Raw genomic sequence first — 24,649 nt, 5'->3', positions numbered from 1 at the left:
CAAAGACTATTAAATATATATAACATGTACAAAATGAAAGCAAAATAGACTGATGTTAAATCACACAATTAGCAGATGGTTAACAGAATTGCTAACAACTAACTGCATAGACAGCTTAGATATCTGTGATATCAGGACGGTGTACTTGAACCGTAATGGGGAAATAAGCATATGAATCGAGTTCAAATGAACACAATTAATCATTTGAGAGCTGAGACCACCGCTTTGCACTGGTGTTTCCTGACTGACACAAAACAAAGGTTTGTAGCGTCTGTGAGTGACAGATGGCTATTTTTGGAGGATATTAATAACATTTGATGTCACCAGAAGGAAGGTCTTCCAGCCCTAGAGGAGCTGGATGTAGCCCAGTGGTAAAGCACTTGCCTGATATGTGGTCGTTATAGCCACTGCTCCACAACTGGTGCAACAAAGGTTGTGGTATGTATTATCCTGCATGTGGTATTATGCATAAAAAGTTTTTTAAAAGATGTCTGGAACACATTGATTTATTAATCATCGACTATTGGATGTCAAACATTCGGTTATTCTGACTTGTAGTCATCAGAGGGAACCCGCTACACTTTTCCTAATGCAGCAAGAGACCTTTTACATGCATTTTCCCACAGACAGGAAAGCACATATCACGGTCATTGTCCAGTTGTGTTGCACTGGTTGGAACGAGAAAAAATCCAATCAGCTGAATGGATCCTGAGGTGGTTCAATCCTGTAACGCAAACACCTCAAGCGAGTACTCAACCAAGCTCAATCCTGTCCCTTATACATAAAAACACCTCAAGCGAGTACTCAACCAAGCTAAATCCTGTCCCTTATACATAAAAACACCTCAAGCGAGTACTCAACCAAGCTAAATCCTGTCCCTTATACATAAAAACACCTCAAGCGAGTACTCAACCAAGCTAAATCCTGTCCCTTATACATAAAAACACCTCAAGCGAGTACTCAACCAAGCTAAATCCTGTCCCTTATACATAAAAACACCTCAAGCGAGTACTCAACCAAGCTAAATCCTGTCCCTTATACATAAAAACACCTCAAGCGAGTACTCAACCAAGCTAAATCCTGTCCCTTATACATAAAAACACCTCAAGCGAGTACTCAACCAAGCTAAATCCTGTCCCTTATACATAAAAACACCTCAAGCGAGTACTCAACCAAGCTAAATCCTGTCCCTTATATACATAAAAACACCTCAAGCGAGTACTCAACCAAGCTAAATCCTGTCCCTTATACATAAAAACACCTCAAGCGAGTACTCAACCAAGCTAAATCCTGTCCCTTATACATAAAAACACCTCAAGCGAGTACTCAACCAAGCTAAATCCTGTCCCTTATACATAAAAACACCTCAAGCGAGTACTCAACCAAGCTAAATCCTGTCCCTTATACATAAAAACACCTCAAGCGAGTACTCAACCAAGCTAAATCCTGTCCCTTATACATAAAAACACCTCAAGCGAGTACTCAACCAAGCTAAATCCTGTCCCTTATACATAAAAACACCTCAAGCGAGTACTCAACCAAGCTAAATCCTGTCCCTTATACATAAAAAGATCCCTTGCTGCTAATCAAAAACAGGGCTCAAACTTAAGAATTTGTTTCCTATGGCAATTTTTAAATGAAAATTCAATGGTGAAACAGCCCACTGACGGGCGTCTGCCTATGGCAAGTTTTAAATGAAAATTCAATGGTGAAACAGCCCACTGACGGGCGTCTGCCTATGGCAAGTTTTAAATGAAAATTCAATGGTGAAACAGCCCACTGACGGGTGTCTGCCTATGGCAAGTTTTAAATGAAAATGGTGAAACAGCCCACTGGGGTGATGGCAATTTTTAAATGAAAATTCAATGGTGAAACAGCCCACTGACGGGTGTCTGCCTATGGCAAGTTTTAAATGAAAATTCAATGGTGAAACAGCCCACTGACGGGTGTCTGCCTATGGCAAGTTTTAAATGAAAATTCAATGGTGAAACAGCCCACTGACGGGTGTCTGCCTATGGCAAGTTTTAAATGAAAATTCAATGGTGAAACAGCCCACTGACGGGTGTCTGCCTATGGCAAGTTTTAAATGAAAATTCAATGGTGAAACAGCCCACTGACGGGTGTCTGCCTATGGCAAGTTTTAAATGAAAATTCAATGGTGAAACAGCCCACTGACGGGTGTCTGCCTATGGCAAGTTTTAAATGAAAATTCAATGGTGAAACAGCCCACTGACGGGTGTCTGCCTATGGCAATTTTTAAATGAAAATTCAATGGTGAAACAGCCCACTGACGGGTGTCTGCCTATGGCAAGTTTTAAATGAAAATTCAATGGTGAAACAGCCCACTGACGGGTGTCTGCCTATGGCAATTTTTAAATGAAAATTCAATGGTGAAACAGCCCACTGACGGGTGTCTGCCTATGGCAAGTTTTAAATGAAAATTCAATGGTGAAACAGCCCACTGACGGGTGTCTGCCTATGGCAATTTTTAAATGAAAATTCAATTGTGAAACAGCCCACTGACGGGTGTCTGCCTATGGCAAGTTTTAAATGAAAATTCAATGGTGAAACAGCCCACTGACGGGTGTCTGCCTATGGCAAGTTTTAAATGAAAATTCAATGGTGAAACAGCCCACTGACGGGTGTCTGCCTATGGCAAGTTTTAAATGAAAATTCAATGGTGAAACAGCCCACTGACGGGTGTCTGCCTATGGCAAGTTTTAAATGAAAATTCAATGGTGAAACAGCCCACTGACGGGTGTCTGCCTATGGCAAGTTTTAAATGAAAATTCAATGGTGAAACAGCCCACTGACGGGTGTCTGCCTATGGCAAGTTTTAAATGAAAATTCAATGGTGAAACAGCCCACTGACGGGTGTCTGCCTATGGCAAGTTTTAAATGAAAATTCAATGGTGAAACAGCCCACTGACGGGTGTCTGCCTATGGCAAGTTTTAAATGAAAATTCAATGGTGAAACAGCCCACTGACGGGTGTCTGCCTATGGCAAGTTTTAAATGAAAATTCAATGGTGAAACAGCCCACTGACGGGTGTCTGCCTATGGCAAGTTTTAAATGAAAATTCAATGGTGAAACAGCCCACTGACGGGTGTCTGCCTATGGCAAGTTTTAAATGAAAATTCAATGGTGAAACAGCCCACTGACGGGTGTCTGCCTATGGCAAGTTTTAAATGAAAATTCAATGGTGAAACAGCCCACTGACGGGTGTCTGCCTATGGCAAGTTTTAAATGAAAATTCAATGGTGAAACAGTCTACTGACGGGCGTCTGCCTATGGCAAGTTTTTAATGAAAATTCAATGGTGAAACAGCCCACTGACGGGTGTCTGCCTATGGCAAGTTTTAAAAAGTGACATTTAAAGCAAATACACATGATCAAAATGGTTATTTTGCTGTATGTAGACATATTTCAAATGTGCAAATGTTAAATATTGGCAGATAATGTACACCAGGTGTATACACTCTGCCACTGTTGTGGAGCTTTACCGATAGCACAAAAGTGCTATTGGTGATGCTCTCTACCTACGGCAATTTGTATTTCAACAATGGCAACTGCCATCGCTACGTTCAAGCCCTGAAAGAGAGTAAGCTCATTGCATGGCAGCAGTGGGTTTCCTATCTCAGTGGTCCTTTACCATATAACTGTAATTAGAATGAGTTGTGTGGGTCATTAAATAAAACATTTCTTTCTTTGTAGCCCTCACACAGGGTGAGATCTGACACGGGGGTGGGATCTGACATGGGGGTGGGATCTGACACGGGGGTGGGATCTGACACGGGGGTGGGATCTGACACGGGGGTGGGATCTGACACGGGGGTGGGATCTAACTCAGTTGGTGGAGTGCTCACCTGAGGTGCTGTTATCATAGGATCAAACCACCTCAATGGACCCATTCTCTGACTGGGTATCTCTCCCCCCCCCCCCCCCCCCCGCCCCGCCCCATCTCAACCCAGTGGTGTAGCGAGGTGGGTTGCCCCCTACTACCCAATCTAAAATCCTGACTATGCCAATGTGTCTCAGCCAATCCCCCATGACTGGTTTGTCTAAAGCAAGGTATAAACTGTCATTTGCCAGATGTGATTTAAAGTTGAATTTGTCATTTCCAATTTGCCAGAAAGCTAATTTGAAAACCGTGTGCCATTTGTGTGTATAGCTATTCTTAAAAATAATTCTGTTTTGCTAAATTTTACTTGAATTTGGCTAGATTTTTTGATTAAATTCGCCAAATTACTATTAATGTTTGGCGTCCAGCTTAAACCCTACAAAGGATGTGGTATGTGCTGTCCTGTCTGAGTCAGACAGTCTGACACATAATTATCAAATGTCTGATATCCAATAGCTGATGATTAATTAGTCAATGTGCTTAGTGGTGTTATCAATTGTTTTTTGGGTTTTTTAAATAATAGAAATCAATCTCTAGACAAAACAAGTCAGATCTTCAAGGACCTGTACAGCTGCAGAATGGTTACACCAATCCCTAGAATTAATGTATTCACACATAATATACCTGGATAATAAAACCTAGTAAAAGCTTGAAATACAAAGCATAATATCATTAAATACATTTGGGATTTCTCTGACCCAATTATTTCAATTTCTTTTTGTCAATGAGAAAGAAAAAAATCTGGATAAAGAAACCTACCAGTAATAAAAACTTGAAATACAAAGCCTAATATTATTAAATACATTTGGGATTCCTTATGACCTAATCATTTCTAATTCTGTTTGTCAGTGAGAAGGAAAATCTGGATTAAAAACCTTGATAAAAGCTTGAAATACAAAGCATAATATTATTAAATACATCTGGGATTTTGTCCAATTCAGTTATTTCTAATTCTGTTTGTTCGTGGGACTAAAAAATTAATTTATAATAAACGAAATGATTGTAGCCAATAATCAATACTGAGCTACTTAAAACATTTAGGATTACCAGAATTGCACTGAATATACAGATATTCATATTCCAATCAATGAAATGTAACTAAGTATATTACAGGGGTGAAAACTGGTGAACTGTAAAAAAGAGGAAATCTAGAAGGGTCCCGGAAATTCTTGAAATCCTAGGTTAAAATCTGTACCATCTGACACATTTTGGAGGAAACGACGATTGAAATGCGACGAAATGCAATGTTCCATGAAAGGAAAAGAGCTGATCTGAGGAGAATTCCCACCCCTGATATTATAATTTAAATAAAAGGCTGTGAAACAATGGCTACAAACTTGGAATATTTGGGACGAAATGTACAAAGCCTGTTTATGACTTACACACGTGTAACTACATACATTAAAAATGTTTAAACATCTGCGTTTAAGAAAAACAGGCTTCGTAAATTTTGCCTTCTGTTTTGAAGCATCTTTCAATAGTAACAAATAAACATATACTGTAGATCCTGAAAGTAATGTGATCATAATATTAATGCAAACAATGCGAGTTTGCATTATTCACATCAATAATGTTTTGTATATGTGTCCCACGTTATTAAAACATAACACACACACACACACACACACCCAAATTAAAATTCTAATATATTTATAAAACAGAACTTGAAAACAATTCATTGTAAGTTGTACATTGTAATTGTTGAATAGTCCAGCAAGTCATGTGTCACACACTATTAAAACAAAGATTAAAGGTACACAGACATGTGGTGTTACCATTAGGGAAGTTAATATTTCAAAGGGAGACCACTTGCATTAATTTCATGTCGCATTTTAGTCTGCCTACTGTCACTCACATTAACTTAGGGATGTGTTAACTTCAGGATCTACAGTGTACTGATGGAACAAAAGAATGGAACACATACACACGTAGACCAAACGTAATTCACTACTAGCGCAGTGATGTAAAGCTGTAAATGAATATCAGTGGTTACCATTAGAGAACATTGGTTATTAATCATTGGCTATTGGATGTCAAACATTTGATAATTTTGACATGTAGTCTTAGAAAGGAAATTTTCCCCACTACATTTTTCCACATATAGCAAGTGATCTTTTATATGCATTATCCCACAGACAGGGATGGGACGCAGCCCAGTGGTACAGCGCTCTCTCGATGTGCAGTCTGTGTGGGACTGATCCCCATCAGTGGGCCATTTCCAGCCAACGACTGGTGTATCAAAAGCTGTGGTATGTACTACCCCATCTGTGGGATGGTGCACATAAAAGATCCCTTGCTGCTAATCAAAAAGAGTAGCCTATGAAATGGTGACAGGGAGGTCTCCTCTCTCAATATCTGTATGGTCCTTAACCATATGTCTGACGCGATATAACCGTAGATAAAATGTATTGAGTGCATCATTATATAAAACATTTCTTTCTTTCTTTCTATCCCACAGACAGAATGTGACTAAGACAGATGTTTGAACCTTCAGTGGATGTAAGCACATGTCTAATGATTGACTGATTGATTGTTTTAACAACACCACCAGAGCACATTGATTTATTAATCATCGGCTGTTGGATGTCAAACATTTGGTAATTTTCACATAAGTGTCTTAAGACAGGAAACCTGCTACATATTTCCATTAGTAGCAAGGGATCTTTTATATGCACCATCCCAGACAGTATAGCACATACCACGGCCTTTGATATACCGGTTGTCAGGGCTCGAAACTTGCCAAAACATATGGTGGCCCCAAAAATAATGGATGTTGGCAAATTATTGTAAGCGAACCACAAACCACGAGCAAGATTTTAATGTGGAATAATAGATGCAATACAAATATTAATAGTGGCTCATATGTTATAGATGTAAAGTAGATTGCTCAAATAATATTATTATTTGGGCGACTAATGCCATTATTTTTTAATATTCAAGTCGCCAAAACAGGACATTGGTGGCATTTGGCGACGTGGCCACAGGCCGTTTCGAGCCCTGGTTGTGGTGCACTGGCTGGAATGAGAAATAGCCCAATGGGCCCACTGACGGCCAATCAGGAGCGCACTTTACCACTTTCCCGCCCCTGAATATCAGTAGTGTTGAATTGACTACCAGTAACATGGTCACCTTCTGACCCTATATATATATATATAGAGGGATTTAGTCGCTGTCTTTATTTCCTGAATATTTCCATTTGTGTAATCCTTATTTCTTTTGATTAGTACATATAACACAGCATTTAGATGCCAGTTATGAACTGCTGCCACATTTCAACAATGACCAAGTTCAACTGTCTAGAACCCATTTTATATTCAAATGAGAATTTCATGTACCCTGAATAGTCCAGGTGATCGTTGGGTGCATGGGTTTGACATACAACAATGACCGGGCAAAAATACAACACTATAATCTGACATACGTTTCGCAATAAGAAATCAACTTCCATTTACTTACAATATCACCCCAACAGATGTGGGGCCTAATTCACTAAACTCTCACAACTTTGCAATCTCGTAGTGCAATGCTAAAGAGGATGTTTTGTTGTCTAGCTCCTGGCATATAAGCAATAAATTAATAGTGTGGCAGTACACAAATAAAGATAGTGGCATTTTATTTTCTATCCAGATTTATGAGTTTTATGAGGAACAGACGAGGAAAAATAGTAAAATATCATTTTGGCTTTTTTTTGTTGATCTAGCCAGGGACGGCAAATAGCCCAGTGGTAAAGAGCTCATTTGATGCGCAGTTGCACCAGGTTCGATCTCCATTGGTGAGCCATTTGGCTATTTCTTGTTCAAGCCAGTACATCACAACTGGTATATCAAAGGCTGTGGTATGTGCTGTCCTGTGTGGGATAGTGCATATAAAAGATCCCTTGCTACTAATGGAAAAATGTAGCAGGTTTCTTCTCTTAGACTACCGGGTATATGTCAGAATTACCAAATGTTTGACATCCAATAGCCGATGATTAATAAATCAATAGGCTCTAGTGGCATTGTTAAACAAAACAAACTTTAAACTTTTTGATATCCAAGAGTATGATCTAAGAAAAAAACACTTTTCCTTTTGATGTACCGGTAATGTATAAATGCATACATGTTGATATCATTTTCAACAAGCATTCTGAGAGTACTGCTAAAGCAATAAATGTCCTCTATCGGGCCCCTCAAATTTTATTATCTCCTAAATTCAAGAGCCATAACTGTCAAAAAGGGATAAATCATCATAAAAATCAAACTTATCTTTAACTGTACATGATAAAGCTAGACACAAAATTTACGATCAATATCTTGAGGCATTCAGAAATTACCCCTGCTCGTGCTGTAACCTCACCGTGGTGCAGGGGTATAACATTATCTTTGAGAATGGCAAATACAGCACAAATTGATTTTTTTTAGTAAAAGTCAGTACCTATCTGTGATATTTGTCTTTTTGCACAGTTCTTTACACTGTTTTTACAGTCCTTGGGTTTTGACAAATTCAGGCGAGTGGAAAATCACACACCTCAATGTGCTAAGGCGAGTGAAAAATTGCACTCTCCAAAATAAATAAAATTGGAGTGTAGCTCTGATTTGATTTTGACTGGTACATTTACAAAATTGTCTATTAAATCAGTATTTCCCTATTTGTAAAGAGAAATACCAGTTAAACGACTACTTGGAAGCCACTGCCATGTTTTTATTGTTTTAATAAAACAGCAAAATGAGCTATGAAAACTGTTGATTTTTTATAAATAGTGGAAATAAATATACAAATTTATTTCACGCGTGCCGTTTGTCGAGTGTAACGTGTGCTGTTTTTCACACTCATCAGATTGAAATTATGTGCACTGTACGAGTGCAATCGCACCCGCGCACCTTAAAAACCAAGGGTCTGTTTTTATTTAAATCTTGAATTTTTATATTGATGTTGATAATCACCGTATTTGTTTCCATTACCATAGTTTGACACCCAATAGCCGATGTATTTTTCGTGCTGGGGTGTCGTTAAACATTCATTCATTTATTCATTCATTCATTCGGAAAATACATTCCTGTAAAAACAGGGCTAGCTCTGGGTGTGGAAAGAATTTTGTCAAATTTACGCATTGAACTCTAAAAATTGCAGAAAGCCACCATTATTTTCAAGAAAATATCAATCATGACATGAAATTCTTTCGCCAAATTCAAATAAAATTTGCCAGTTGTGTTTAAAATAACCAACTGGCTAATTTGGCGAGTGACAATCCTGAAAAAAAATATTAATATCTCCTAAGTTCATGGGACATGTCAAATATGGGTAAATCACCATGAAAGTCAAACTTGATCTGTAACAGAACATGATAAAGCTATACACCAAATTTCATCTCAATATCTTCAAGCACTGTGCCAGATTGAATTTCCACATAAAATCTTATTTAAATTACATGTAATATTAGCTACAGGATGTATATTATCAATCATGATTTAGCAGACTTTCACATCTCAACGTTTTTGATGCACCATAAATATTTCAGTCTTCAATACACCATATAACTTTACCACAATCCTGTTAATGAAATAAAAGCATAGATATTCTGTCAACAAATACCGAGTCTTGAGTAACACACAACTTGATGGGTGGAAGTAATGAAGTGACCGCTAATACTACATCTACCAGACATGTGTCCTGTGCCATGCATTCAAGCATGGTGTTAAATGCAACAAGCACATTGATTTTTATTCCACAGACGACACATTTGTACGGATGTAAACCTAATTGAGGACAGTGTCTCCATTAGGTCTACACAAATGTGTTGATTCCACAAGCTTGGACAGAGTAACCGTACTGTACAACATTTCATGACACGAAAAAGGGTGCGTAACTTCTCTTAAGGATTGTCTATTATTTCTTTTATGTTCATTGGAGTATAAAAAAAAAAATCCCAAGCAATCTGTGTGAATCGGCAAAGCCATTCACACATAAGTTTGCGGATGATTTGTTTTGTTCATACCCAGATGAACATAAAACAAATAATAGACAATCCTTATAATTACCAATATAAAATACCACTATAACGTGACAACATTCTGTAACGTTATTTTTACGTTCATCAAGAAATTAAAGGGACATATATGTACCCTAGTTTCAACCCGTGAAAATTAACACTAAGTTTAGTTAATCTACAAACCTGTAACACATTTGAATAAAGTTACTTTGAAATGGTGAAATACCCTCTAAAAATAGACCAAAAATTGAATCCATAACTGTAACTTCTCAGACGCATGTGCGTTTTTTAAAAATATGAGAAATGCATTTTGTGATATTAAAAACACCAGGATGACCAAGGATACTTCGAATGTACGGAAATGGATAATCTAAACAATCAAATTTAAGTAAAGTATGATTTCTGTTATCAAAAAAACGGCTCTAATAGTAAAAAATATGCCTTAGTGTTAAAAAACTAGGGTATGTCCCTTTAACAAAATCACATTGCTATGGCTGGACCAATGGGATGATGTTAAATTGTAATGAATGTTAACAGAAATAAGGTACAGTACAACAGTATTTATCAACAGGTAAATAGCAACATGTTTACATCAGTTATGAACTCATGTAGTTATCTGGAATTCTATATTATTTGGTAAAAAATAAAAATATATTTTTGGCATATTTTAGTATTTTTACCCCTTTCATCTGCTATTATACAAATATACATTTCCATATTTATATTTTTATGTATCAGGTATAAAAGGTAACCAACAATGGGTATTGCGCCATACCCAATTTTTTTGTTTTCAGTTAACTTTTTGACAAAATCAATTACTCGTTATCATTACAGTATGATTTTCTTAACCCTAACCCTAAACTTAACCCATTTTCTTTCTGGGGGAAGCCCCTCATATCCCCTGTTGACTGTGGTTGCATTCAGTTCCATAGTGCCATACCCAAAAATTTCTTTCTTGCAGAAACACTGACCAAGTATTATTAAATTCAAAGCTAGTGTATCAGTTCCAAGAGGCAGGATGAAGCTCAGTGTAAGAGTTAACAGGAGGTGCCACAGGTTGTAGGATTGATTCTCCTTTATGGAATCACGTCTTTTCCTGGCATTCAAACAGTAACCAGTGTGACGGGCTCTGGTATGTATTATTCTCACTATGGAAAAGTGCACAAAAAAAAGTTTCCTTGCTGTGTTTTAGGAGCAGCCTTTGTAGCAGCAGCTAGTTTGCTCTTCAACTAGCCATGACGAACTGCTGGCAATACCAGAAAACAAAATGAATATACACACAGGTGCTAGACAAATCAACTACTGTATGTACCATTAAAGGCAGACCCTAGTTTCAACACCCCCCCCCCCCCAAAAAAAAACATGGACACTATGTTTGGTTGAGTTACAAACCTGTAACACATTTGGTAACATTTTCAGAGTGAAACAAGATTCTGCGACATTGAAACGGTGAAATATTGTTAAAAATAGACTAAAATTCTAATCCATAACTGTTGCAGATGCACGTGTTTTAAAAAATATGAAAATGCATTTTGTGGTACCGTATTAGAAACATCAGGATGACCAGAAACACTTCAGTTGTACAGAAATAAATTATTTAAACAAAAAAATATAAGTAATTTTTTATTTCAGTGATCATAAACGGCTCTAATAGTGAAAAATATGCCTTAGTGTTTACAAACTAGGATCTGTCCCTTTAAAACATTTGTGGCCATGAAAGTCAAAACTTTATTTGTAACAGTACATGATAAAGCTATACCAGTACACAATATTTCAGCACAGTATCTTAATGCATTGTGGAAAAACATTCGGAAAATTATGTGTGCGACAGTTGGACGGACAGACATACAGACAGAAGCTCCCTCTGGTTGAACGATATTTCTAAATTTTAGGTAACTGGAAGTCGGTTCACGTTATTTATATATATATATACAGTTGAATCCCGCCGACTCGAACTCCGTTGGTGCTCGAGAAAATGTTCGACCCATCGGGAAATTCAGTAACCAGTTATTTCTTTTATCCTGCAATCCTACAGGAATATTCGCAAAATTATTATTTATTCCAGTCATTATTTGTAAGATGCTAGCTACATTCTGTCACATTAAAAAAGCATTTCTAAACTCTAATTCATAAATAAATATACAAGTTTTGTATTGTTAATGCAAAACTAAAAGTTATTTGTATACTGCACTTCAACAAATGATTTAACAAGTATGTTAATTAAAAATCTACTCAGAAATACTTGAGTCGAGTAGGGCTTATGTCACGTGACCTACATTTTTGGTCAGTGACCGAAAATATAGAGATTTATCTAGTCATCATATCTTGCCAATGTATACAGTGATTGCTGGATAAATATATATATATATATGTATTCTTACCCATGCTTTTTGCATCGTCCCAATCCTCCAGCATTTCCTTCACAATGAATGTGTAAACAGATGTCCGATGTTTTTTGTCAGGATTCTGAAAACAAACATGCATATATAGCCCATGAAATTCAGACCATCATGCGACTGCAATTCAGTACTGATAATAACAAAGTTAATACCCAATATCATTTATAAAAATACCATCACAGATCAATTTGGCAACAGCTTTTTGCAGCTCTCGGCACTTTTGATTGCCAATGCATATTTCGAGATAAATGAAACAAGTTCTAGGTAAACTAAATAAATGTTCATTATTGTCCACACTGTCACTTGTAAAGATTAATATGCCATAGTAATATTTGTGTATAAAGCAAATAGTTTCCATAGCAACATTACCGGGTGTATTTGCACATGCAATGCATATACTGTAAATCATAAATTATCAATGATTTTAAAATATAGCGAAATCCACAAAGTGATATAGTAACAAAATAAAACTTTATTGAGGTCAGCATATCACACATTTAAAAAACATTAAGCTTAACTAATAGGATATGCTGAATTAATACTTTAGACTGGTTTATTTTGACATGATGCAATTTACAGACAATTAAAAGTTTAGTATGAAATTGCAGTAATATGCAGTCTAACTACTGTTGTTTGCTATACTTATATCAATAGCATGTAACCATTGTTGTGCATTCAGTTAATCACCAACAAAACAATCACATAAAAGCGTTTGGGGTTTTTAGTGAACAGTCTATTATTGTATGTCTCTTTGAATTTAGCATCATGAAAGCCTTGATTATTTTAGCTATGTATATTGTGTTACCACATTGTAAAGTTGGTTATCCCAAAATATATTTTGATGGTAAATAAATATTAAACTGAAGTTGATTGTCAATATTTAATGCTCAGTCAGAGTACAATTTTACCTACTTCAAAATATGTCACCTTTATTTCTCAAAGTACATGTAAAATTTCTGACCATGTGTGGGTTTCATTTTTATTTGGGGTTTTTGGTTTTATTAAAAAATATTTGTTTAGGGTGTTGTTGCAGGGGAGGTATGTGGTTGGTGGGGGAGGAAGTCTGGTGTGGAATGCAGGTTACAGGAAGACCTCATATGCTCCCTTTACAAATTTAATTTTATCCCTTGAATAATTCAAGACCCCAATGTACAGTCAATGTTTTTCCTTGTAATGGGGTGTTGTTATTTCATTAATTTTTTGCATATATGAATGGATTGGCTGTTAATTTGCAAATACTAGTAAAGCGAAGCCAGCTCTTACACTTCTACTTATGCATGTCTGAACGGGGGTGGGGGGTATACTCACGGGTAAAACTGCGAAAACAAAAGACAACCAAATTACCAGTGTTCGAAATAAGCACTTGTCCATTTGTCACGACAAGTGAAAATCTATTCGGACAAGCAAAATGTGCCTTGATGGTTGTCCAGTGAACAAGTAGAAATTTTTAGTGCAGTTTTATTTTGAGAAATCAAAAACATTATCCTGGTACTTGAATAAAACAAATCATATACCAGTATCTGGACAAGTGAAAACATTGGCAGACAAGTTGATTTTCAGATGTATTTGTCTAGTTGACTAGTGAAAAATTCTGCTTACATCCATATATTTCGAACAAAACGTTTTAAATTTGTATTTCAGATCTTTTTTTTAAACACGCACCCCTAAATTTTTAAGCTCTATGTAAGTGCCTTTTTATATGTAAAATTGACCACCATTGGGACTACCTGGTATTTGTCATTGGCTATGTCTCATTCCAGCCAATGTTTCACAAATGGTGTTACATAGGGTGTGGTACATACAAAAGATCCTTTGCTGCTAATCAAAAAGAATAGCACGTGGTGTGGCAGTTGCAAGTTTCCTCTCTCAATATCTGTGTGGTCCTTAATTATGTCTGACACCATGTAATAAACATGTGTTGAATGCATCATAAAAAAATTTTTTTTGCTTTAAACTGTATGAAAAAGGGTGGGATTTTCCCCCCGTCCTCTGCCGTCTGCTGATGTAATGTCTGATATGTAACACAGCTTATAAACATATATTTGGTGCCAAAATCCAACGACCACCTCTCTTGAAGCAGTAAACAAACTAATCCTCCCAATCAAGGTTCAGTCAGAAGTTGGCAGACACCATTTTCGACCACCATCCATCATATTATGTTTGCTTGTCTCAGTGGCTAGCTTATTCAAGTTTAAACATGCACGCCAGCCAAGAAAATTGATATTATTGGTTACCAATTATTTATGCTTGCACGTATTATGTATGGTCTAATTACTAATGACAGTGCTGCGTCTTAGTTGTGTGAAAAATCAACCACATGGCTCATGATACAGCTGATTAGGTTTTTTTAATTAAACTGTCATGCTAGATTTAGTTAGAGGTGTACTTTTATGTAAGTAAATTAATCACTATGGGGGGTAGGTATACAGGTACAACAGGTGCAAGTCACAACAGAAGGAACAAACAAATGTTTTATTCAACAATGTACTCAACACGCTTTTATTTGTGGTTATATGGCATTGAACATATGTTAAAGGTTGTTTTGTTTTGTTTTGTAGCCCAGCGGTAAATCATTCACCTGATGCACAGTCAGTTTAGGATCGAACCCCATTTGTAGGCTCAGTGAGCTATTTCTCGTTCTAGCCAGTACACCAAGGGCCTAATTCACAAAGGTCTCTTAGGCTCTGCTAAACAACAAAGCATCCTCTTTGTAAGTCTTTTAACATTGCACTGCAAGATCTGTCTTCTATAGAGATATGGGGCCTAATTCACAAAGCTCTCTTAGGCTCTGCTAGACAACAAAGCATCCTCTTTGCAAGTCTTTTAGCACTGCACTGCAATATCGTAAAATTACAAGAGTTTAGTGAATTAGATCCCATGACTGGTATATCAAAGGTTGTGGTATGTGCTATCCTGTCTATAGGATGGTGCATATAAAAGATCCCTTACTACTAATGGAACAATGTAGCGAGTTTCCTGTCTAAGAGTATATGTAAAACTTACCAAATGGTTGACATCCAATAAGTGATGATTTATAAATCAATGTGCTCTAGTGGTGACGTTAAACAAAACAAAGTGATTTATTTATTAATTCCGACACATTGTCTTCAGAGGAAACCCACTACATTTTTCCATTAGCAGCAAGTGATGTGAGGGTCGTAGCTAGGATTAAAAAAAAAAATTGGGGGGGGTGGATGACAGATGAATTCATGGAACAAACGAGCATGGAAGGCACAAGACACCACGAGTTCTTGAAATAATTCATCTAGAGGCTCCAATATACCATTTTGTTGCCATTTTAGGTAGGTGGCATGTACGTAAAACCCTTTTTAAAGATTTTCTTTTTAAAGTTTCTATTATTTTTACCGGATGTTTTGCCCCCACTCCCCACCCCACTAGCTACAGCCCTTGATCTTTCATATATGCATTTATCCATAGCCTGGACAGCACATACCACAGCCTTTGATATACCTGTGGTGGGGCACTGAATAGGACTGGGAAATGCATACCAATGCCTTTGTTACACCAGTTGTGGACTGGAGCACTGGCTGGAACGAGAAATAGTATAATAGGCCCACCAACGGGGATTGATCTTCACGCATCAGTTGAGTATTTTACCATTGCACCCCTGTAAGTCACCTGTAGAATGCTCCAAGTCTCCAACTGATGAAAATCCTTTAAATAATTCATATAAACCCAAACCATGGTTTTTCCAAATAAGTATGTCAAAATGTATTATGTAGATCTTTAATATCTCAAGAATTCTATGGAATGAAATATTTTGCCAACCATAAACCTATTCAATGTCTCTCAGAGATAATCATCTCAATTTAATTTTTTTAATATTAATGACTGTTTAAAATTAACTTCATAAAAGATATGATTTCTAATATAAAATTAATTATTAATTTAGTTCTTCAAAAACTGTTTTTTTTTTACATTAAAACATAAATTTACAAATTAAATTTGTTTATCATGCATTCACATGACGATTAATAATTGCAACTATAAATCAAGTTTCATTGAGCTAGGAATTATAGTTTGTAAGAAATGGATCTAAATGCCAAAAATTAAGTCTACATGTCATGTACTGTGTGAACCTCTGGGTCAGTGGTGTGAATCTAAGTCTACATGTCATGTACTGTGTGAACCTCTGGGTCAGTGGTGTGAATCTTAGTCTACATGTTAGGTACTGTGTGAACCTCTGGGTCAGTGGTGTGAATCTAAGTCTACATGTCATGTACTGTGTGAACCTCTGGGTCAGTGGTGTGAATCTAAGTCTACATGTCATGTACTGTGTGAACCTCTGGGTCAGTGGTGTGAATCTTAGTCTACATGTCATGTACTGTGTGAACCTCTGGGTCAGTGGTGTGAAACTAAGTCTACATGTCATGTACTGTGTGAACCTCTGGGTCAGTGGTGTGAATCTAAGTCGACATGTCATGTACTGTGTGAACCCCTGGGTCAGTGGTGTGAATCTAAGTCGACATGTCATGTACTGTGTGAACCCCTGGGTCAGTGGTGTGAAACTAAGTCGACATGTCATGTACTGTGTGAACCTCTGGGTCAGTGGTGTGAATCTAAGTCGACATGTCATGTACTGTGTGAACCTCTGGGTCAGTGGTGTGAATCTTAGTCTACATGTCATGTACTGTGTGAACCTCTGGGTCAGTGGTGTGAATCTAAGTCTACATGTCATGTACTGTGTGAACCTCTGGGTCAGTGGTGTGAAACTAAGTCTACATGTCATGTACTGTGTGAACCTCTGGGTCAGTGGTGTGAAACTAAGTCTACATGTCATGTACTGTGTGAACCTCTGGGTCAGTGGTGTGAATCTAAGTCGACATGTCATGTACTGTGTGAACCCCTGGGTCAGTGGTGTGAATCTAAGTCGACATGTCATGTACTGTGTGAACCCCTGGGTCAGTGGTGTGAAACTAAGTCTACATGTCATGTACTGTGTGAACCCCTGGGTCAGTGGTGTGAATCTAAGTCGACATGTCATGTACTGTGTGAACCTCTGGGTCAGTGGTGTGAATCTTAGTCGACATGTCATGTACTGTGTGAACCCCTGGGTCAGTGGTGTGAATCTAAGTCGACATGTCATGTACTGTGTGAACCTCTGGGTCAGTGGTGTGAATCTAAGTCTACATGTCATGTACTGTGTGAACCTCTGGGTCAGTGGTGTGAATCTAAGTCTACATGTCATGTACTGTGTGAACCTCTGGGTCAGTGGTGTGAAACTAAGTCTACATGTCATGTACTGTGTGAACCTCTGGGTCAGTGGTGTGAAACTAAGTCTACATGTCATGTACTGTGTGAACCTCTGGGTCAGTGGTGTGAATCTAAGTCGACATGTCATGTACTGTGTGAACCTCTGGGTCAGTGGTGTGAATCTAAGTCGACATGTCATGTACTGTGTGAACCTCTGGGTCAGTGGTATGAATCTAAGTCAACATGTCATGTACTGTGTGATCCTCTGGGTCAGTGGTATGAATCTAAGCATACATTTACTTTGTAAACCTACTCTAATACTGTTTGAATATAAGCCTACATGAATCAAGCCATATGATACTGAGTCTACTTTGTGGTTTAAGTCTACATGAACCAAGCCAAGTGAAACTGGGTCTACTTTGTGACTTAAGTCTAATTTCAGAAACCCAGTTATTTTCTGACAAAGTATCAATTATTACATGAAATTAATTCGCCAAATTAAAATAAAATTCGCCAATTGTTTTTGAAATTTGCAACTGGCGAATTTGGCGAGTGGCAGAGCTAGCCCTGCTTTAAGCCTACACAAATCAAGCCAAATGAACCCGAGTTCAGTGTGTGAAGCTACACCAAGCCCACTGTTCCTCTATGTGAACCTGAGTTCAGTGTGTGAAGCTACACCAAGCCCACTGTTCCTCTATGTGAACCTGAGTTCAGTGTGTGAAGCTACACCAAGCCCACTGTTCTTCTATGTGAAACTGAGTTTATTGTGTGAAGCTACACCAAGCCCACTGTTCCTCTATGTGAACCTGAGTTTAGTGTGTGAAGCTACACCAAGCCCACTGTTCCTCTATGTGAACCTGAGTTCAGTGTGTGAAGCTACACCAAGCCCACTGTTCTTCTATGTGAAACTGAGTTCAGTGTGTGAAGCTACACCAAGCCCACTGTTCCTCTATGTGAACCTGAGTTTAGTGTGTGAAGCTACACCAAGCCCACTGTTCCTCTATGTGAACCTGAGTTCAGTGTGTGAAGCTACACCAAGCCCACTGTTCTTCTATGTGAAACTGAGTTTATTGTGTGAAGCTACACCAAGCCCACTGTTCCTCTATGTGAACCTGAGTTCAGTGTGTGAAGCTACACCAAGCCCACTGTTCCTCTATGTGAAACTGAGTTCAGTGTGTGAAGCTACACCAAGCCCACTGTTCCTCTGTGAACCTGAGTTCAGTGTGTGAAGCTACACCAAGCCCACTGTTCTTCTATGTGAACCTGAGTTCAGTGTGTGAAGCTACACCAAGCCCACTGTTCTTCTATGTGAAACTGAGTTTATTGTGTGAAGCTACACCAAGCCCACTGTTCCTCTATGTGAACCTGAGTTTAGTGTGTGAAGCTACACCAAGCCCACTGTTCTTCTATGTGAAACTGAGTTTATTGTGTGAAGCTACACCAAGCCCACTGTTCCTCTATGTGAAACTGAGTTCAGTGTGTGAAGCTACACCAAGCCCACTGTTCTTCTATGTGAAACTGAGTTTATTGTGTGAAGCTACACCAAGCCCACTGTTCCTCTATGTGAAACTGAGTTCAGTGTGTGAAGCTACACCAAGCCCACTGTTCCTCTATGTGAATATGAGTTCAGTGTGTGAAGCTACACCAAGCCCACTGTTCCTCTATGTAAAACTGAGTTCAGTGTGTGAAGCTACACCAATCCCACTGTTCCTCTATGTGAAACTGAGTTCAGTGTGTGAAGCTACACCAAGCCCACTGTTCCTCTATGTGAATATGAGTTTAGTGTGTGAAGCTACACCAAGCCCACTGTTCCTCTATGTAAAACTGAGTTCAGTGTGTGAAGCTACACCAATCCCACTGTTCCTCTATATGAAACTGAGTTCAGTGTGTGAAGCTACACCAAGCCCACTGTTCCTCTATGTGAATATGAGTTTAGTGTGTGAAGCTACATCATGCCCACTGTTCCTCTATGTGAAACTGCATTAAATTCACCAACGACACTTTTATGGTGTTATAGTGTGAGAGACACTCGGTGAGACACCACTTAATTAATTGAATCACGTGTGATTTAATGCTCAAAGTAGATTACACCTTGAATACCCATAGGACAGCACACAAAAATCAATCCGTTGAAGATAAGCACATGCAATAATTTGTTGGCCTAATTCTGTCAGTTCTGGATGTCCAGTACAGTTTCTACAAGTGTGAGCTCACTCACTGAATGGAACTACTTTATTGTATATAACATTTTCAGGCTAGCATATTTAAAATTACCGGCCTCTGTGGTGTTGTGGTTAAGCCATCGGACATAAGGCTGGTAGGTACTGGATTCACAGCACGGTACCGGCTCACACCCAGAACAAGTTTTAACGACTCCAATGGGTAGATGTAAGACCACTACACCCTCTTCTCTCTCACTAACAACTAACCCTCTGTCCTGAACAGACAGCCCAGATAGCTGAGGTGTGTACCCAGGACAGCGTGCTGGAACCTTAATGGGATATAATTATTATAAGCACAAAAATAAGTTGAAATGAAAAAAAACCATTAAATTAAAAAAAAAAAAAAATTGTTTTGTAGAATTGAATAATTTACAAAATAACATCACTTCCCCCACCCCACCATTTCCTACCAAGACCTTGGATGCAAGAACAATCATTTAGTTTGCATATCACTAATGCAATTTTTCATTCACATACAGTATGAAATTTAAAACAGCATTTTAGGGTTTAAGCTGGATGCAAAAAATTAACAGCCATTTGGTGAATCTGATCAAAAAGTCTGCAGCCAAATTCAAATAACATTTAGCTTGATCAGAATTATTTTACATTTTGCCGAATTGGTAACAACATATATTTGCCAAATTCTACTTTAAATCGCATTCGTTGAGTTGGAAAATGACAGCTTAAGCCCTGACATTTACATATGGCCATGATCGGTTAAGCAAAAATGAAATGAGTTACCAGAATTTTTTGTGTGAAAGCCATAAATGATTTATACTAATTTTAAATTCTTAGAGGCCTTTTTCTTCTGTCTGGTAAAGTCAGAGCTTCTAAAGTTTATTGAAACCACTCTGAGACGTAAACAAGTTAAGTGCCCCTAGATCAATTCCGCATCAATATATGATTTGCCCAGAAACAAAAAGAGCTAATATTTTGTCTTCAAGCGTTAAGGAGCTGGATATTGTGGTAGAGCACTCGTTCAAGGTGCAATGAGACGCGATCAGTGACCTTGAGTGAACACACACACTTGTTTTACCACTGTGTCGGAAGAAAGGAAGGATCATTTTATCTACCACCAGTGATGCACTCAACACATTTTAATTACGGTTATAGGATGTTGGACATACGGTTAAGCACCACGCAGATAATGGGAGAAGAAACCTACTGCCGTGATGCAATGGGCTATATTTTCCAAGTAGCAGCAAGGTTTTTTTTATATGCAGCATCTCACAAACAGGATAGAACATACCACGATCTTTGATACAACAATTGCGGAGCACTGGATGGAATGAGAAAAATCGCCAATAGGTCCATCAATGGGCAAAGATCTTAAACCAATTGCACGCCAGCCCTTGTGCAACATGCTCTTCTATGACATCTACCCACAAGACTTCAAAGTTTCCAAGATGTCTGCCTACACAAATAAAGTTTCCAAGATGTCTGCCTATATGATTTACTTCAAAGTTTCCAAGGGACGGGACGTAGCCCAGTGGTAAAGCGCTCGCTCGATGCACTGTCGGTCTGGGATCAATCCCCGTCGGTGGGCCCATTGGGCTATTTCTCGTTCCAGCCAGTGCACCATGGCTGGTATATCAAAGGTCATGGTATGTACTACCCTGTCTGTGGGATGGTGCATATAAAATATCCTTTGCTGCTAATCGAAAAATAGTAGCCCATGATGTGGTGATAGCAGGTCTCCTTTCTCAATATCTGTGTGGTCCTTAACCATATGTCTGACGCCATATAACCGTAAAATAAAATGTGTTGAGTGTGTCATTAAATAAATATTGCTTTCTTTCTTTCAAAGTTTCCAAGATGTCTGCCTACAATATTTACTTCAATTTCCAAGATGCCTGCCTACATGACTTACTTCGGTTTTTAAGATGTCTGCCCACATGACTTACTTCGGTTTTTAAGATGTCTGCCCACAATACTTACTTCAGTTTCCAAGATGTCTGCCCCTCTGACCTAATTCGGTGTCCAAGATGTCTGCCCACAATACTTACTTCAAAGTATCCAAGATGTCTGCCTACATGACATACATAAAGTTTCCAAGACATATGCCTACATGACTTACTTCAGTGTCCAAGATGTTTGCCTACAATACTTACTTCAAAGTATCCAAGATGTCTGCCTACATGACATACATAATGATTTCAAGACGTCTGCCTACAATACTTACTTCAAAATTTCCAAGATGTCTGCCTACATGACATACATAAAGTTTCCAAGATGTCTGCCTACAATACTAACTTCAAAGTTTCCTAAAAGTCTGCCTACATGACTTACTTCAAAGTTTCCAAGATGTCTGCCAAGGTCACCCAGCACACCCGCCTCCTCCAGGGCTTCTCTGGATGCAGCGATGCTTGGTTCCTCACTGGGTTCTACTCCACCCCCCGGAACTACCCACTGATCTCGATGGCGGGAACTCGTCACTAGAAGAATCTGTAAAACATAAACCCAGTATGTTAGATTAGTGTGAAGTGAAGGTATGTTTCAAATGTTAGATCACTTTAGTTTCAAAGAGCAAAATGTAATTGCTATTTTTTAAATGTTATCGGAAGATCAGTTTTATTTCAAAGAGCAAAGTGTAGTTGTTATTTTTCAAATGTTAGATCAGCTTTGTTTCAAAGAGACACGTGTACTATTACTTTTAAAACATTCATAGTGCTGTCAGTGTTTTTACTTTGGGCAAGGTTTAACAAATATCTGAGGAAAGGAAAGGAATATTTGTTCAACAACACATCAGTACATTACAATTAAACTATAGATGTTTGGTGTCAAACATGGTTGTTTTTATACTTGGTCAAAAGTGGAATCACTGGCACCATACAGATTACTCCTTACGAAAAGCTGCAAATGATATTTTATGTTATGCACATTCCTATACACAAAACAATACACACCATGGCCTTTGGTGCACCAGTATTTTCTATTGGTGTTATTTAGTACAGTTTGTGAGCTCTACATCTTTAAACAGAAGAAATCTGCTATATTTTCTCATTGGCAGCAAGGGGTCTTTTACATATGCACTTTCCCAGACAGAACACCATATATCTACTCAGAGTGTTGCAATAACTGTATTAAGGAAGGAAATGTTTTATTTAATGACGCACTCAACACATTTTATTTATGGTTATATGGCATTGGACATATAGTTAAGGACCACACAGATATTGATAGAGAAAACCTGGTGGATAAGTGGACTAAAACAATATGCATACATACGGTAGGTGTTGTTAGACATGCAGGCCTCAAAATTAGCAACTGAGAGGGCAAGTCCATTTGGCTTAGACTGGTGGAGATTCTGGGGGGGGGGGGGGGGGGATGTCCAGGATTTTAATTTAATGGCAGCATGCAGCAAATTCCTTAAATTAAAAGTATGCAAACAAGACAGTTTAATTTGAGCATTGCTGCAATTTGCCGCATGGCTGCAATTGAATTCAAGCCCTGGACATGCCTTTCAATGTAATCTTGTAATGACAACATCTGAATGAAAATGCACAACATAATTCTCATGAAGTAAGAATCACTCAGATTCCCTTTAGAGCTGGGCAGTATACCATATATACCATTCAGTATCAGTATCATGTCAATATCGATTTACCGTACGGAGCAAACGTCAAAATATGGAAATTTCAGTAGTGAAAAATGATTCCCACCATTTAGTAAAACACTAACAATATATCTGACGAACGCAAAATGGGTTGGGCATAAATCAGACGAGAGCCGTGTATATGGAATTTAATTTTATTTAGATGAAATTAGCAGGTGAGCCTCAACTCAGCCATGCATTTAAAGCCAAGAATACCAAAAATACCGCTTGATATTGGTATCGGTATTGTGTCAATACCGAATACCATACTGATACCTAGATAAATCACCCCTAAATTACCAATACTGATACCAAACATAAAATTTCAATACCGCCTATCTCTAATTCCCTTACAGTTCACATCGGACATGCTTGCAAACCTTTTCATGATGACACTTGCTGTACTGGCGAGGGAGATTGTAATCATGTAAATGGTAGATTTCAATAAAAAATAAAATGAAAACGAATTACATGGTAATGAAATAATCAATAGTAGCAAATTGTTGTCCTGCTAATCTCATGTATCGATCACATCTAATAAGAGCTTTGGGCTGTAACAGATTGAAACACTGATTTCGATGATTCTAAAGTTAAGCAGTGTATGGTGACCACCTGGGAATATCAAGTGCTGTGTACATTATATGAAGTACTGTGTATCAAAGATCATCGTATGTGCTGCCTTGTCTGTGGCACGTATAAAACAAGAGCTTTGGGCTGTAGCAGACTGAAACATTGATTGTCAATGATTCTAAAGTTAAGCATTGTATGGTGACCACCTGGGAATGTTGAGTGCTGTGAACATTACATGAAGCACTGTGTATCAAAGATCATCGTATGTGCTGCCTTGTCTGTGGCACGTATAAAACAAGAGCTTTGGGCTGTAGCAGACTGAAACATTGATTGTCGATGATTCTAAAGTTAAGCATTGCATGGTGACCACCTGGGAATGTTGAATGCTGTGAACATTACATGAAGCACTGTGTATCAAAGATCATGGTATGTGCTGCCTTGTCTGTAGCATATACCAGACTGAAACATGGATTGTCTATTCTAAAGTTAAGCAGTATATAGTGACCACCTGGAGATGTTGAGTACTCTGTACATTACAGTGCTTCATGACTGGTGTATCAAAGAACATGGTATGTGCTGCCTTGTCTGTGGTACATATAAAAGATTACTTGCTACTAGTTGGTAAGAGTAACTCATGTAGTAGCATGAAGTTTCCGTAATCATTTAAACTTATTACCCTCGATCTTAGCTGGACATACTGTCCAGATAATTCTAATGTTGTCCAGTACAGTATGCTTGAATCTTAATAAGATATAAAAGAGATATAAACAAAAATTCAGCT

General features: G+C 38.0%; 1 protein-coding gene across 1 annotated transcript in view; it reads right to left on the bottom strand.

Annotated features, from left to right (window-relative positions):
- Window positions 1-24,649, bottom strand: part of LOC121375872 (diphosphoinositol polyphosphate phosphohydrolase 1-like) — a 36,692-nt gene that overhangs the window by 5,975 nt on the left and 6,068 nt on the right. Inside the window, exons 2-3 of the mRNA XM_041503548.1 lie at window positions 21,993-22,148; window positions 12,250-12,334 (exon numbers count right to left, since the gene is read on the bottom strand). Coding sequence (XP_041359482.1) covers window positions 12,250-12,334; window positions 21,993-22,148 — 241 coding nt within the window. The remainder of the gene's footprint in view (window positions 1-12,249; window positions 12,335-21,992; window positions 22,149-24,649) is intronic.

The sequence above is a fragment of the Gigantopelta aegis genome, chromosome 6 (genome assembly GCF_016097555.1).
Source record: "Gigantopelta aegis isolate Gae_Host chromosome 6, Gae_host_genome, whole genome shotgun sequence".
Classification (NCBI taxonomy): Eukaryota; Metazoa; Mollusca; class Gastropoda; order Neomphalida; family Peltospiridae; genus Gigantopelta; species Gigantopelta aegis.
The sequence above is the reverse complement of the archived record's forward strand: the minus strand, read 5'-3'. Positions and strand labels throughout refer to the sequence as shown.